The sequence below is a fragment of the Alexandromys fortis genome, unplaced genomic scaffold (genome assembly GCF_014885135.2).
Source record: "Alexandromys fortis isolate MF-2015 unplaced genomic scaffold, M_Fortis_MF-2015_v1.1 scaffold_21, whole genome shotgun sequence".
Lineage (NCBI taxonomy): Eukaryota > Metazoa > Chordata > Mammalia > Rodentia > Cricetidae > Alexandromys > Alexandromys fortis.
The window spans coordinates 1,842,306-1,859,357 of record NW_026067905.1 but is presented as its reverse complement, the minus strand read 5'-3'; the positions used below and the strand labels follow the sequence as shown (position 1 = coordinate 1,859,357).

General features: G+C 40.5%; 2 protein-coding genes across 6 annotated transcripts in view; one reads left to right on the top strand and one right to left on the bottom strand.

Moving 5' to 3' along the window:
• The window catches only part of LOC126497316 (solute carrier organic anion transporter family member 1A5-like), a 98,923-nt gene that overhangs the window by 25,091 nt on the left and 56,780 nt on the right, over nucleotides 1-17,052 (bottom strand). For 3 of the 4 annotated variants that reach the window (XM_050135281.1, XM_050135279.1, XM_050135280.1), the window contains 4 exons: nucleotides 12,937-13,043; nucleotides 9,414-9,560; nucleotides 5,926-6,024; nucleotides 4,025-4,246 (listed from right to left, as the gene is read on the bottom strand). In XM_050135281.1, coding sequence (XP_049991238.1) covers nucleotides 4,025-4,246; nucleotides 5,926-6,024; nucleotides 9,414-9,560; nucleotides 12,937-13,043 — 575 coding nt within the window. The remainder of the gene's footprint in view (nucleotides 1-4,024; nucleotides 4,247-5,925; nucleotides 6,025-9,413; nucleotides 9,561-12,936; nucleotides 13,044-17,052) is intronic. The other variant, XM_050135282.1, reaches the window with a different exon arrangement.
• The window catches only part of Iapp (islet amyloid polypeptide), a 44,857-nt gene continuing 43,984 nt past the window's right edge, over nucleotides 16,180-17,052 (top strand). The window contains exon 1 of one of the 2 annotated variants that reach the window (XM_050135303.1): nucleotides 16,180-16,295. The gene's annotated coding sequence lies outside the window, so the exon portion shown is untranslated. The remainder of the gene's footprint in view (nucleotides 16,296-17,052) is intronic. The other variant, XM_050135304.1, reaches the window with a different exon arrangement.

Sequence of the window (17,052 nt, the reverse complement as noted above, 5' to 3'; positions counted from 1 at the left end):
GAAACTTTTTTTTTCTTATTCTCAATAAAAAAAAAATTCAAAGGGCCAGCAAAATAGTGTAGCAGGTAAAAGTGCTTGTTGTTCAAGTCTGACAGCTTGAGTGCCCTCATTGACACATGTGTATCTGTATGTAGACACATATCATATACATACATATATGTGTGTATAAATTTATATACATAATAAATATAATAATCAAGGGGAAAAAAACACAGACTAACAGAATGATCCACCCTCTGTTGTATGCAAGAAATGTATCTCAACATCAAACATAGATATTACCTTAGTTAAAGTCTGGGAAAGATTTTTTTAAGCAAATAAACCTAAGAAACAAGCTAGTATAGCCACTAAAATATCTAGAAAAACAGGCTTCAGAGCAAAGTTAATCAAGATAGATGGGAAATGACACTTTATACTCCTCAAAGGAAAAATTCACCAAGATGATCTTTCAATTCTCAACATCTATGCCCTAAATGCCAGGGCAACCAATGTTTGTAAAAGAAACACTACTAAAGTTAAAATTACACATTGGCCATCACACATTGATTGTGGGATACTTCAATACCCTATTCTAACCAAAAGAGAGATCATTCAGACAAAAGATAAACAGAGACATACTGGCACTTAAAGATATTTATGAACCAAATAGACGTAAAGTTTCACCCAAACACAAATAATAAACCTTCTCAGCACTTCATAGAATTTTCTCTAAAGTTGATCACATATTCAGCCACCAAGGAAGTCTCAACAGATACAAGAAAGTTGAAATAACTCCAGCTTCCCTATCAAACTACCAAGGATTAAAGCTGGATTTCAACAATAACAGAAATAGGAGAAATCCTATAAACTCATGGAAACTGAACAACTCTCTACTGAATGACTACTTACTGGGCCAAAGCAGAAAAAAAAAGAAATTAAAGGCTTCCTTGAGTCAATGAAAATGAGTGTACAACATACCCCTAACTTATGGGACACAATGAAAGTAGTAGTAAGAGGAAAATATATAGCATTAAGTGGCTGCAAAAAGAAATGGGAGAAATCTCATACTAGCAACTTAACAGTACACATGAAAGCTCTAAAAACAGAAGCAGCTTTATTCATAACAGACAGAAACTACAAACAGCCTAGATGTCTCTCAACCAAAGAATGGGTAAAGAAGATGCAGAACATTTATGCATTGGAATATTACTCACCTGTTTTAAAAAATGACATCATGAAATTTGAAGGAAAATGCATGGAACTAGAAAAAAATCATCCTGAGTGAGGTAATCCAGACTTAAAAAGACAAGCACGGCATGCAGTCACTTACAAGTAGATATTAGCTGTTGAATCAATTATAATCATGCTACAATCCACACAGAAAGGCTAAGTAACAAGGAACTCTAGTGGGGATTAGTGGACTGTAGGAAGGGAAAAGAGAATTAATTTTGCAAGTAGACTGGGGTGTGTTGGTGGAGGCTGCTTGTTCATTCCCAGCTACCCTGATCTGAAATAATCACACAAAAACTGTTATTTGCAATACTGTTTGGCCAATGCTTAAGCAAATTTCTAGCTAGCTCTTACATCTTAAAATAACCCATTTCTATTATTTTATACTTTACCATGACAAGGTTCCAGTATGTCTGACTCCTGTGGCAGCTACATGGCTTCTTTTTATTTAAACAGAAAAGGGGAGGTGATGTGGAATTCCCCTCTGTATGCTATGATTATGTTTTATTGCCATTGGATAATAAAAAAAACTGATTTCAGCCAGTGATTTAGAACATAGACAGGCTGGGAAAGATATAGAGAGAGAGTAGGCACAGTCAGGGAAAAGCCATGTAGCCACCACAGGAGACAGACGCCAGATGTCAATAGACCACAACCACATGGTGATACACAGATTAATAGAAATGGGTTAACTTAAGATGTAAGAGCTATCTAGAAATATGCATAGGCTAATAGGCCAAACAGTATTATAATTAATACAGTTTCTGTTAGGTTATTTTGGATCTAGGCAGCTGGAAATAGACAAGCATCCATCGACTACAAGGGTGAGTGCTAATAAGAACAGGAGGGGTCATGTGAGAGGTGGTAATAGAGGGAGAGCACATGGGAGAAATGACTGGAATTGGAGGTCATTTGGTTGGGTGATGTGGAAACAGAGTCCTTTAGAAACTTTCAGGTTTATAAGAAGGTGATTCTAGTGAAGACTCCTAGTAAAGGAGGATTCAGAGTATGAACCAGGTATCCTCTGTGAACAGGCTTCCAGAGGTGGAACTCAGACAACCCAGCCACAGACCCAACACCTTTCATCTATCCCACCTGAATGATGGGGTAAGACACTGGAACAGAACCTTTTAAAATTGTCACCCAATGACTAATCTAATTTGAGATCCACATCACTAATGGGAGCTCGTGCTCAATATAGCCTGGATGAACAGGAATAGGAAGCTGGATGCCCAAAGATTTATGATAGAAAGAAAATCAACAAAAATGATTGCTAATGCTATTCTTATATACTCATAAATCTGTGCCTAGTCAAATCATCATCAAAGAGGCTTCCCACCAGCAGCTGATGGGGGCAAACACAAAGCTCCCGAATGGAAGTCTCCATTGGGCCCTTCCCCTTGGAGCTTGGAAAAGCTCACTGAAGAGGGAGAAAAATAAATGTAAGAGACAAAATGGCCAAGGACACCAGGAAAGCACAGCCCACAGGTTTCAGTTAAGTAGGGCTCATGGGGGCTGACAGTGATGGAAGCAGCAATCACAGAGCGTGCAGATCATCTGCATATATATTATAGCTGTTCAGTTGGTCTTTTTGTGTGACTCCTAACTGTGGGAGTTCACGTGTCTATGACTCTTTTGTCTGCTCTCATGAATTATTTCCTCCTGGGTTGTCTTGGGTAGCCTTGATGTGTAGGTTTGTGCCTGGTCTCATTGTATCTTGTTATGCCATGTTTAGTGACTATCCCAGGGAGGCCCAATTTTTTTTTCTGAAGGGAAACAGAGAACTTCTGGGAGAAGGGGGCACTGGAGGAAGGGAGGAAGGGAAAACTGTGGTCAGGATATACAGAAGATAAAAACTTAAATTAGTTATGTTGATCTGGCAGACCACACAGTGGCACAAAAATAATCAGTATTAGTGCTCTCAGGAGAATCATTAATATGATCACAATTCTGAGAATGTTCAAAGCTCTGAACTGGTTGCCAGTGACTGGCTCTTCAGCTGTGGTCCATAGACCTTAAGATAAATGTGCAGTTGTTCATTGCCCATCATAACATCATAGATGTTATGAGTATCGAAGGAAATAGCAATGTTGACAATAAAAGTGCTCCCCACAGTAGTCTGCACCAGAACAGCCCAGAAACCCAAGAATATAATGTAATTAACCTCCTGCACTAACCCAGCTCTCTTGAGAATACTACACACACAGCTGGGAAATTAGTGCCAAGGTTCAGGTATGGGCAGTGTTGACCACTCAGCTTCTCACAGATGCACCACTGCTCTGCACCAGAGGTTAATAACATTCCTGCTTGTTTTACAGCAGTCTGCTCCTTAGGGAACAGTTCTCATGTAAACTATCACACACCTTCAAATACAGAAGATTATTACACCTCTCAGGATTTCTCCTCCAGCCTTAACTTCAAGGATGCTCACAGCTAAACTGTCATTTTTCTTATCAAACTACACTGTTACCATAGCACAGATATTTCTCTCACATTATGTTTAGGCTGAATTTCTGGTTATTCATGTCTTTTAACTGGAACTAATATTTTGTGTAAAATGAGCTTTTCAAAACAGAAGGGAAAATTGTATTTACTCAATTGAGTGTCCAGACTGATGAATTTTCCATAAAGTCTAATATAAGATGATCTGTTTACAAATTATGTGAGTTGTTTCCAAGTGATAACTTGGGAAGTTTAAGGCATCTGAGTAGGGACCCTTAGTGACAAACTAGCTTAACTCAGCACAGCAGACACATGCCCCACTACCTGCAGACCCATCTAAACCAAATACAGGGGTTAAGTTTTTCCTGTTTGCCTTTAGTGATTCCACGTTTTTCCTCCTTGGCTTTTTCTTGGTGTTTCTCTTCTTTGTTGCTTTTAGTCACATCTGCATTATCCTCTAATCCTTCCTTTGGGAGTGTTTTGGGAAAAAAGAAAAAGGGGATGCTGGTCAGGATATTCACTCCTGCACAGATCAAAAAGCCGACCCACCAAGCACCGACCCAGCGTGTATCAGTGGGAGTTATGGTCAGGTCATCTGTGGAGAAATACAGATATTTTGTTAGCTTGCATCATTCCTTCCTGGGTAAACTGTAGAAAATTATTAAAATCATAATCCATCTGAACACAAAATTTTATATCATTTGTAAGCCCATCACACCTTAGTTATTTCTCTTATTTGGGCCTTGAGCTTGTCATTATCTGCCTCTGCTTCCTAAATGCTTGGATTATAAGAATATGCTACCCCCTGGATGAATTTAGACCTTTAGAAATAGTGTCTGAGTCCGGTTTTATCCCATACTTTTTCAGTCACAGTCCAGCTGGCCTTGGTGAGCTCCCAATAGATCAGCCCCACTGTCTTTGTGGGTGGGTGCACCCCTTGTGGTCCTGACTTCTTTGCTCATTGGGACATTGGGAGCTCAGTCCGGTGCTCCAATGTGGGTCTCTGTCTCTATCTCCATCCATCGCCAGATGAAGGTTTTATGGTGATATGCAAGATATTCATCAGTATGGCTATAGCATAGGGTCATTTCAGGTTCCCTATCCTCAGCTGCCCCAGGAACTAACTGGGGACATCGCCCTGGGCACCTGGGAGCCCCTGAATATGGCGGACAATGAGGACTGCTGAGAAGCCAAGGACAATGGCACTGGGTTTTGATCCTACTTCATGTTCTGGCTTTGTGGGAGCCTAGCCAGTTTGGATGTTCACCTTCCTAGACCAGGATGGAGGGGGGAGGACTTTGGACTTTCCACAGGGCAGGAAACCCTGACTGCTCTTCGGACTGGAGAGGGAGGGGGAGAGGAGTGGGGGGAGGGGGAGAAGAGTGGGAAGACGGGGAGGGAAATGGGAGGCTGGGAGGAGGCGGAAATTTTTTTTTTCAATAAAAAAAATTTAAAAAAAAAGAAATAGTGTCTGAGGTTGATCAATTGGGTGAAGTTGAAATTAAGAATAAAAAGTTCTGAATTGCTACATGGCATAATAGCTAAAACTTTATTTAAAAAAGATAGAAAAATATGTGAAGCATATTTAAGATACCAGCATTAACTTGATATATTCATATCTCAAAACATCACAGTGTGTGAAGAAGTTGGACTGAAGAAACAGTTCAGTGGCTAAGAGTTATTGCTGCTCTTGCAGAGGTCCTGAGTTCTATTCCTACCACCCACATGGTGTCTCACTACTGCTTGTAGCTCTTATTTCAGGAAATGTGAAACCCTCTTCTGCCCTCAGCAGGCACCCACACACAGTGCACACATATATGCAATCATACAATGCACAAAAAGATAATAAAACATCACACTGTATCCAGTTCCTTTATGGTTTGTGAGTGCTTTAAAATATTAACTAATTTTTATTTAGCAGTGTAGGTGTATATTTTCAAGCAGTAAATGAGTACTTCTGTCTGTCTTGTAAAACTTTACAAACTGGTGCTTGTCACATAACAGAAAGATCTGTTCTGTTAACCACAGTGACTGCTTCATTGAGAAAAACCTATGTAAGTAAATCTTCTGAGATCAAACATACAGCTGCAGTGTGGTGGGAGAATGGTGGACTTTTGTTCAGAAGGTGACATTTTATCCTTACCACACTTCTCTTAGATCTGCAAGTAGTGATAATTTCCCTAACTGAAGATCAAAGGAGGCAGTGTGTAGCAATCTGGAACATTCTTTTGCATTCTAGCGAATGGACTGTATAAATAAAATGTATTGTGTTACCTATATTCACAGACCCAGTGTCTACATAAAGTTTTGCACAGAAGGATCCCAACATAAGTCCAATCAAAGGGCCGATGATCATTCCTGTTTCTAAAATCCCTGGAAGTAAACAAAGACAGGAAGTTACATGACCACACTTAAATTTGCTTACACACACCCAAAAAAAAAGCCTTAAGATTGAATTGTTTCTAATATTAGATTTCTTTTCCTTCCTTTACACAATTGGATAGCAAATCCAATAGTCTAAGCAAATGTTCTACATGTGAGCTACATTCTCCCACTACCTCAAATACTTTTATATTAAACATATAAAAATTAATCTTGGTCTATATCTTATACTTACATAATTGTTACATGCACATATTTGTGATGCATGTACATGTACTGGTTTCTATAATATTAGGAAAGAAGCTCCCATTGTTTCAATATAGAATGTTTCCCAGAAACTCATGTGTGACAGACTTGTTTCGCAGAGGGCACCACTGAATTCTAATGGGACCCTACCAAGGCAGGGCAAGGATTTGGGTCTTCAGGTTATCCAGAGTACAACCATCAGCCCTATTCCTGCCAGAACCCATTGATTGAAGAGCTACACTTCAGGATCCCTATCACAGATTTTAAGAGTCCTCTTCAATGGCTTCCTCTTTAGACTGTTGCTCTTCTTTAGGGGGGAGGGGAGGTTCTAGGGAAAAGAGATTGTCGCAGAAGTCTTCTATGTCTCTCATTCTCAAGTCTGCAGCCATCAACACCAATGCAAAAGAAGCTCTCTTACCCTGTATAGTCTGTGGCAGCATGGATTGTGGCGATGTTTTGTTTGTGCTTTAACAAATAAAGCTTGCCTGAAGATCAGAGTAGAATTAGCCACATTAGTTAGCCATAGAGGTCTGGCAGTGGTGGCACACACCTTTAATCACAGCACTTGGGAGGCAGAGGCAGGTGGATCTCTGTCAATTCAAGGCTACCCTGGGTTATACAAGATTGATCCAGTCTATAATAGAAAGAGTCAAGTGGTTGTGGCTCACACCTTTAATCCCAGCGCTTGGGAGTCACATGTCTTTAATCCCAGCACTATGGACTAGAGACAGAGGGATATGGCTGAGCAGAGAGATGAATATAAAGCGGGAGGAGATAGGAGCTCAAGGCATTCAGTATGAGAACTTGTAGAAACAGGATACCCCATTTTGTTTGAGGATTTCGTAGACGTGGTGTCTGGCTGTTCTGCTTCTCTGATCTTTCAGTTTCACCCCTTAGTATCTGACTTGTTTTTTTTTTTATTACTATTAAGAACAATTAGAGTTCACACAAGAGTGGATCATCAACTTCCATATAGTTTCTGGTGGTAGCACAGATCACAATCATAAACAACATAGCTCTCAGAAGAAGCATGAAACACAGACACCATCATGGCCCTCAGTAGCAGCACAGGCCACAGACAGCAACATGACCAGAGGTAACATGAGCCAAGGACACCAACATGACTTCAGTAGGTAACCCAGACCATAAACGTCAACATGGTTAATAGCAGAAGCACAGACAGTGGACATCACATGGCCTTAGGCAGCAATATGGATCACAGACACCATCATGCAGCCTCCTGCAGCAACAGGGCCCATAGATATCCACATGGCCTTTAGTGGTAATACAGGCCACAGGCATCCATAGGGACCCTGGCTACTGGAAAAATATAGAAAACATCATAGCCCTTGGTGGCAGGAGAAACCATAGACATCAGCATGGCCACAGGTGGCAAGATAGACCATAGACATCATCATGACCTCCATGGGCAGCTTGGAACCTGAAGGTCTTTTGGGGAGTCCCAATTCAGAAAAAGAACCATTCTCCATTTTTGACATCCTGTCATTATTCAGAGTCTGGAACATCCCACAGCTGGGGGATATTACTTAGGAGATGTGTAAGGTTTCTATGATAATTTCAAGTAGTACTATCAAGAAATGAACTTGGATATTTGTCAGAACTATTAAGAATTCTATCTATGCTGAGCAGTTATAAGGAAGAGCAAAACCAGGTGAAAAATCCAAACAGAGATATATAGAGAGAGTAGGCAGAGTCAAGCAAACATCAGCCAGCCACCAAGTAAACAAGACACACAGAAAATGAGGTAATGCCACAACCACGTGGCTTTCCATAGACTAATAGAAATGGGTTAATTTAAGATGTAAGAGCTAGCTAGAAATATGCCTAAGCCATTAACCAAACAGTATTGTAATTAATATAGTTTTGTATGACTATTCAGATCTGGGTGGCCAGGAAACAAAACCACAGTCTCTGTTTACAGATGGCAAAGGCCCTTGTGCATTAAACCTGGCCCAAAGATTCTAGTTCAGTCCCCAGGCCAACTACTAAAAGCTGTCTTCTAATCACCATAATTTAATGCAAATCGACATGCATACATAAGGGGAAAGAGAGAGAGAGAGAATGAGAATAGTGGCATTTTAATCAATTGCTTGAAGATTTTAGAGGAAAACAGCACACTGGTCAGTCTTACAGATCAGGCAGTGGTAACACCTTTAATCCCAGTAGCCCTAGTTGGCCATAGAAACTGGGCAGTGTATTATGCCTTTAATTCCAGTGGTCCACACCTTTAATCCCAGCCTTAGAGAGGATTATAAAATGGGAGGAGCCAGCTCTCAGTATGGGTCTCATGCTGAGATTCCTAGAGGCAGGAACACCATTTTGAACTGAGGTCAAGATAAAAGCCAGTGACTGACTGCTTTGCTTCTGGGGTCTTCAGGCTGAAACCCAATTTTAGTCTCTGAGTTTTTATTAATCATGTATCAGAGAGAGAAAGTTAAAAATGCAAAACTATATTTTAAAATACTACAGACACAAAATGGCCAATATTGAAGTCATAATAACTTATAGATGAAATAATGAGAACCTAAAAGCAAAGTTCTATAAAATAAATTGGATTTACGGAAGACTTTCCAGGAAATATTGGTGAGCCTCTAGTGGTTTAAAGGTAGTGCAGCAGCATCACAGGAGTATGAGTAAGAAGTAACTTGATGAAGTAGTTTGTCTAGAGCTATCATTTAATTCTCCCATTGAACAGTCTTATGAACTCTGCTCATGGTTCTGGAAACCACAAAGCATTCAGATCAATGACTGATCTCTACCCTCTCAGAAAGGGTAATTTTCAAACTTAATGTGGCAGCTTAAAAGAAAATGGCTCCCAAAGGGAGTAGCACTATTAGAAAGTGTGGCCTTGTTGGAGTAGGTATGTTCTTGGACAAAGTGTGTGTGTCACTGTGGAGGTGAGCTTTAAGGTCTCGTATACACTTAAGATGCCCAGCGGGACAGTCTACTTCCCTGCATATCAACATATATCAACTCCTTTTCCAGCACCGTGTCTGCCCGCACACCAACATGATGATGATGGACTAAACCTCTGAAAATGTTTTTCTTTTAAAAGAGTTGTCATGTTCTTGGTGCCCCATTACAGCAATAGAAATCTTAACTAAGACACTTACCAATGTATAAAGGAGAGTTTTCAGATTTGGCAAAATCTTCAATGTAAGAAATACCCAAGGGCATGATGGGAGTTTCACCAATTCCACGGATAATATTTCCCACTACTACATATATCCACATTAATGATTTAATTTCCTTCACACACTCTGCATGAAAAAAGATAAAATTAGCTAATATTTTGACAGTCAAGTGTTATTGACAATTAATTCAAAAATTTCTGTAAGCCTTTCTCAGGCGACAAGCCCAGGTGACCAGTCAGTGACTTGCCTTACTTACTATGCTGTCTGAATCTGTAAGTGACCCCTACTACTTACTTTGGAAGAATACTTAGCAATAGAGTATAAGTGCTATGCTGGAAACATTTCCCACTTGGGTGGAAAGATGTCTCTACAGATAAATACCTCTTCCCAATTCCGTGTTAGTGACAACACATTGGCTGTGAGAATTTACACTAAAGAAATAGGAAAAGAGAAAGAATTGGGACTTTCCTTCACATCCGGGACTCAGTTTTCCACAAATCAATGGACCCAGTAAGTTCATGTGTACACTGCTTCATTTCTCCACAGCTTTGAGGAAGGAAAACAAAGCATGCATGTGCATATGTCTCTGACAATTGATACTGTACTGTCACAACACAGAGAAGACTGATGGAGGTTGAATTGCATTGTAGAAACTAAATATTTTAACTGAGTATTAATCATATTTTGAAAGTTGTTTTTGATCTTTTGCTATCAATCAAATACTCCAATGAATCGAGTAGCAGAATAACTCAAACTACGCCAACTGGACTTGAAAGGCAAAAGGAGAAATCTTTGAAGGTTTGCACACACCTTCCAAGTTTGTTCTAAGCTAAATGAACTTCCACTCCCTAGGGAAGCTTGGCATTGTGCTTCAGGGAAGTGAAGGACAATGTACTCTGAGCTGCAGACAGCTCAGGGGCTGCCCCCATAAATGTCCTAAACACAACAGGGTCATGAGGTCTAACTTTCACTTATGTCTGATTAAAGTAAAATCAGTTTTCATTTCTATATATTCAGATTCTTATCTTTCATAAGCATGATGATTTCTGTCTACAGATCACAAGGAGACTCACAACCCTTTTCTAGGGCAGAAGTGAAAGCATCAGACACTGGAAGACTCAAGTACTTTCCTGGTTCTCTGTACATGAGGAGATTTTTAACTTATCCACCAATATGCAAGGAGCACAAGGGGTGGATTTCCAAAGGTTAGTTCAGGAAGTGAGAACAGGCTAGCACAGAGGTCACTGCTTCATGGTATTTGCTTAGATTTCTGTGGCTCAGAGCTTCAGAGATGGCTACTCTTTGACTCTCTTATTTTTTTTCTACAGATTCTCTGAGAACAGAGACAATCTAAATTTTAGAGACTGCTGAAAATTTTGTGGCATGGATCTAGCTTAAAATGGAGAATTTCAGGCCTGAGGTGATCATCAGCATGATCATCACAGTCCCAGACTGAATGTTCAGAAGATGTGTTGGGTCCTTTGGCATATGTGACTTTAAAAATAATTTTTAAAAGTTTATGTAAATGTGTGTACAGACATTTATGATCATATGTGCACCTTGTGTGTACAGGTATCCAAGAGGGCTAGAAGAGGTCACTCAATTCTCCAGAATTGAATTGACAGGGATTGTATAAAACTGATGTTAGTGCTGGGAACCAATCAGGCTCTCTGTGAGAATGGTGTGGTACTCTGAATTGAAATGTCCCCCAAAAGGCTGTGGTGTAAAACACTTAGTCTCCAACTGGTGGTGGTATTTGGGAAGGTGGAGAAAGAATGTTACTGAAGATGAGTTTCGAGAGCTTACAGCCTCACCCTCTAGCCCAGTTTGTATTCTCTGCCTTGTGCTTATAGTTGAGATGCAAGCTCCTGCCGTCATTCTCCCTGCCATGATTGATTCTTACCCCTCTAGAACAATGACTTTACAGAAGTCACCTAAAACCATCTAAAAACATAGATAAATGCTATCATTTAAAACATTGGAAAAATTACAGTTATGAAGTAGCAATGAAAATAATTTATAGCTGGGAGGCCGTAACAACACGAGGAATAGTACTAAAGAGTCCCAGCATTAGTAGGGGTGAGAACCAGTGCGCCATAACCATAATCATCAATAAATTCTTCCTTGTATAAGTTCCCTTGGTCATGGTGCTCCATCAAAAACAAATAAAAGCAACAAGGACATACAGTGAGTCCTTTTACACAACATCTGACTCTGTCTCTGAGGCATATACAAAGACAGGTCACGATGGCTCTGACATAACCATCAATGGACTAATCTGCTGATGGAGTCATGAGATTGGCAGTATTGTGAAGTAATGAAAGGTAAGAGGTGACCCTAATTAGACAAAGCTGTTCATTGGGGTGGCATGTCCAAAGACTGTATCCCAACACTTCCTGCATTTTGTTTTCTGTTTCCCCTCACACCAGGAAATGAAGAAGAACATCAGCCAACACTCATGTCGCCATGGTACTCTGTCCATAAACATGGGGCAAAGTGATCATGGGCTAAAGCGTAAAACAATGAGTGAAAACAAACCTTTCCTCCTTTGAGATGTCTGAGATTTTGATCACAGTGATGGGAAAGTTACTAATACAGTATATGAAGGGCAGGAGCCAGGACCACAGTGCATGAGCCCATAGAAAGTAAGGGAACCACTGTGTGGTTGAAATATAATGTCTGTGTTAAAGAGGGAAAAGGAGACTGAAAGACAAACTCCTGGTTAACCCAAGAATTCTGAGCTGTGACATAGACACCTGCTTTCCCACGGTGTATCTGACGCACAGCAATGACTGGAGGAAGCTTCTTTCTGGCTACATTTCCTATTTGCATCACTGTGATGGCTAGATTTTGTCAATATTACACAAATCTAGACATACCTGAGAAGAAGGAATCTCAGTTGGAGAACTGCCTTTATCAGACTGGCCTGTGGAAATGTTTATGAGACATTTCCTTCTTTGATAATTGATGAAATATGGCAAACAGTACTGTGGGCAGTACCAGGCCTCAGCAGATTGGCCTAGGCTGTATAATAGACATATTTGAGCAAGCCAGTATACAAGACTCATTGGGGCTCTCTGCTTTGCTCTCTCTCTCTCTCTCTCTCTCTCTCTCTCTCTCTCTCTCTCTCTCTCTTTCTCTCTCTCTCCAGGTTCCTGCCTTTGCTTCAATCATGGTGGGCTACAGTTTGTAAGCTAGACAAACTCCTTTTAGTCCATGTTTTATTACAACAACAGAAAACCAAACTAGACCCATCATAGAGATAAAATCTTGTGTCTAAATACCACTTTAAAAAGCAGAGGAGTCTTAATAAGTATATTCAAACTCAGGAGGCAGAGTGTTCTATGTTATTATAGACAACTCCCTTCCCTGAAGAGAGAAATATGGTTTGTCCACTTGTATTAGGTGCCTACTAAATCCAGTGTCACATTCAAAGGCCTTCATTAAAATGTGTTCTGTGACCCTGTCCCTGAGCAGAAATCAATAGGAAGCACCAGTCCACCTGCTGGATCATGAGTTGGCATTAAGGTCTGACTTCTGTTTCCTGAACACAAGAAGCTGTTTGAGGACAAGTTGCTTGAAGATGAAATCGTTGTTTCATATTCGTATCTGTGTGGACAGAGGAAACATTCACCATGAGGACTTGAAGGCAATTATAGTATCTGCAGATCGCTGACTCCTGCTTCCCTGAAAACACATCATCCAGAGCCTGCAGAGACATGCTTCCACAGCAGTCATTCTGACCATCATGAATCCCATTGCAGGGCCAGAGAGACAACTCAGCAGGTAAAGAACTTGATGTACAGCTTGATGACCTGAGCTCTGTCCTGGAAATCACATAAAGGTGGAGGGAGAGGAGTGACGCCATGAAGTACTCCTCTGATCTCTACATGTGAACACCTACACCCACCATGCATATGTAAACACATGTACACACAGAGACACACAGATACACAGAGGCAACATACATGCATACAAAAAAAACATACACACATGCATACAGAAATAAAGAGAGAAAGGAAGGAAGAAACAAACAAAGAAAGAAAGAGATCTGAATCACTAGGGTGGACAGGTAACTCTAGGTTTAAACTGTATAACTGAATAAACTGACTATGGTGAGCTATGCCTGTTATCCTAGCACTTGAGAGGTGACTCAGAAGCTCAAAGCTCATCTATTCAGCCTGGTTTCTTGTCTCAATAAAAATGAAAAAAAGAAAGAAAGAAAGAAAGAAAGAAAGAAAGAAAGAAAGAAAGAAAGAAGGAAGGAAGGAAGGAAGGAAGGAAGGAAGGAAGGAAGGAAAGAAAGAAAGAAAGAAAGAAAGAAAGAAAGAAAGAAAGAAAGAAAGAAAGAAAGAAAGGAGGAAAGATTTAAAACAACTAATGTGGGATTCCCCTCTGTATGCTGTGATTACCACTGATTAATTTTAAAAAAAAAAAATGCTTTGTGCCTATAGCAGGGCAGAACAGAGCTATGTGGGGGAAACTAAACTAATTGCTGGGAGAAAGAAGATGGAGTCAGGAAACACCATGTAGCCCTGCCGAAGACAGACGCCAGACAGAATTGTCAGTAAGCCAGAGCCACGTGGCAATACACAGACTAATAGAAATGGGTTAAATTAAGATGTAATAGCTAACCAATAAGAAGCTGGAGCTAATAGGCCAAGCAGTGATTTAACTGATATAGTTTCTGAGTGATTATTTCTGGTCTGGGCAGCCAGGAAAAAGCAAGCAGCCTCCTACTACAAGCAACCACCTGAATGAAGAAAAGTAAGTAATCAATAACAGAAAAAGAACTTGACTTATTTATATTTTACTGTGTGAGTGTTCTGCATGTATACCTGCTTGCCAGAAGAGGGCATCAGATCCTATCATAGATGGATGTGAGCCACCCAGTGATAACCGAGGATTGACCTCTGGAAGAGCAGCCAGTGCTCTTAGCCGGCTCTCCAGCCCCCTCTGTGATTTCTAAATGACTGTTTCCTAGAAATGGTAGGGGAGAGATAAAGAACAAAAGAAAGAGAAAGAAAGGGACTCACTAAAGTAAAATTGAGAAGATGACAGCTTTAGAGACACAAAACAACACAACAAATCAAGACAGCTGCTCTGTGATCTCTGAGCTGTGGTCTTATCCTTCCTTTCAGAGAATTCAAGCAATCATTTTCCTATGTGTTCATTAACTCCAACAGAAGAAAAAGTTCCCATGTCATGACAAAAGGTGGCAGAATCCATCACCTGACAGTGCAGAGTCATGGTACAAAAAGTGTTAATAAACTATGGTCATTTAATTTGATTAAATCACCAAGGATCAGCTTCTCCTAGAAAGAAAATGACAGACTACCACAGCAGAGAAGAATGTGTCCAGCTAAGTCTATCTCCATTGTAGGTATCCTGGATTTCATTTAGTTATTTAATATTTATTATTTCTAAGTGCTGTTTAGAAGAGAAACAGCCAGAGGAAACTATGGGCTGCTGAATTCTGCATGAGTATGGAGTTATACTTGTCAACATTCTAGTTTCTATGCTAAATAATATAGTACAGAAATCAGAACCACTTCACCCAAGAACAACTGCCTGGATGTCCCCACAGAGATTGCCAGTGAAGTGTAGACAAGAGTCTGTGCCTCTCTATTCATGACCCAGTGAGGACAGGCCAGATTCAAAGAATAATCTCCATTGGCAGAAGGTAGACAAACACAGTAGTTTTCTTGAAATATTTCTTGACATTGATTTGAATGGAATAAAAAGTAAAAAAATATTTTTTAGATTCCATCCACTAAAGTGTAATTCCCTTAAAAAACAAGTGAGAAGATAAAATAGCCTTCATTTAGTTCATTATCTACTTAAAGGTCAGTTGTTTACTTAAGATCCATTTATTCCTCAACTGACAATAAAATGGCAGAGAATAGTTTCAAAATAAAAAAGAAAATCTCATTTTCTCAAAGATAAAGAAATCTAGATATGGGGATGTTGTTCAATTGTTACATCGGTGCCTGGAATGCATCAATCCTGGGTCTGATCCTGAGCACAAAATAAAACCAGAAACAGTGGACCATGCCTATAATCCTAGCACTCAGGAAACAGAGGCAAGAGGAGGAGAAGTTCATGATTATCCTTAACTACAAAATGAGTTTGAAGCCACACTTAGATACATGAGAATCTGTTTCAACAAGTAAAAATAAAAGGCTTGTAAGATACCAGATGCAACCAAGGGTACAGATGCTTATTTTACAAACCTGACAACCTAGATTGCATCCCTCAGGGTAGGCAGAGAAGCCCTACTCCTGAGAGTTGTTTCCTGACCTCACATAAAAGCACACACACTTCCCCACCATAACAAAAAAAAAACACAAAATAATGAAAAATAATAAAAAACATAAATGAGAAATTGAAAGTGTGCTACTTAAGCTCAACAAAATCTTGAGACTGGGAGGTGAATTAAGAATGGGACTGAAAAGAAAGCAAGGGAACTGTAACCACATGCTTCAGGAAGCAACAGGACTTGTTTTGATCTCCATTGAAAGCTGCATGAAGAGATTCCTAACTCAGGACCCAGCTGGGCACACAAAGAAATAAGGCATATCTAGGTCTTCAGACTCATCCTCAATCTCTCCAAGTGGAAGTACTTACACGTAGGTGATGTGGGAGTGTCATATCAATCTGTTGATTTCATTGGCTGAGCAATAAAGAAACTGCTGGCCCTGATAGGTTAAAAGATAGGTGGGTGGAATAAACAGAATAAAATGCTGGGCAGAAAAGGAAGTGAGGTCAGACTCTGCTCTGCTTCCAGAGGGACCTGAGACGCCATGCTCTGCTCTCCCAGGCAGCTCCAATCCACGATGGACTTAGGCTACAATCTTCCAGGTAAGTGCACCTTGGGGTGCTTACACATTACTAGAAATGGGCTAGTCCAGGTGCTAGAATTAGCCTGTAAGGGCTAGAGTTCATGGGCCAAGCAGTTCTTAAATGAATACAGTTTGTGTGTTGTTATTTCGGGCATGAGCTAGCCAAGTGGCTGGGGTGTTGGGGATGCAGCCCCGCCGCTCCTATTTCAACAGATGGCGCCCAGACGTGTGGCTAACTGAATCCACAAAAAGCCTGAGAAAGCTTGGGAAAGAGTAAAGCATGTTTGTTTTCTTGGTAGCAACAATTTTCGGGTCTACTCCGCTTGCTAGAGGCAAGCAAGCACTCTCATCTAAGAGAGGCTTCCTGACTCAGCTTCAGCTGCAAAACCCTGCAGCTCATTAAGAGGTCCTGCCACAAAACACTTAAACGGTGTTGGTGAAAAGCTGAACGCATGCTTTTCGGTTTTCAGCCGTAGCAGGAAAAAGGCTGCGCTGTTCAAAAATGCCGGCTTTCTGGGCTGTCCTGCCAGGGCAAACTCTGACTCTTTTACGCAGGCGGTTCGTGTGTTGCAAGCACAGGCTGCTGAAGCTCGCTTGCTGGCAGGGACCTTGAAATGCTGTAGAGTTGTGGCAGTAAACGTGGCTACAGCCAATACCTCAGCCATGAGGCTGGAAAGCTAAGGAATGGACTGGATCTAGCTGGCAAAGCCACGACTTTAATCCTACTCATATTGCTCAGTAATTTAAAGGCTCGTGTGGTCAGAAAAAGAGAGATA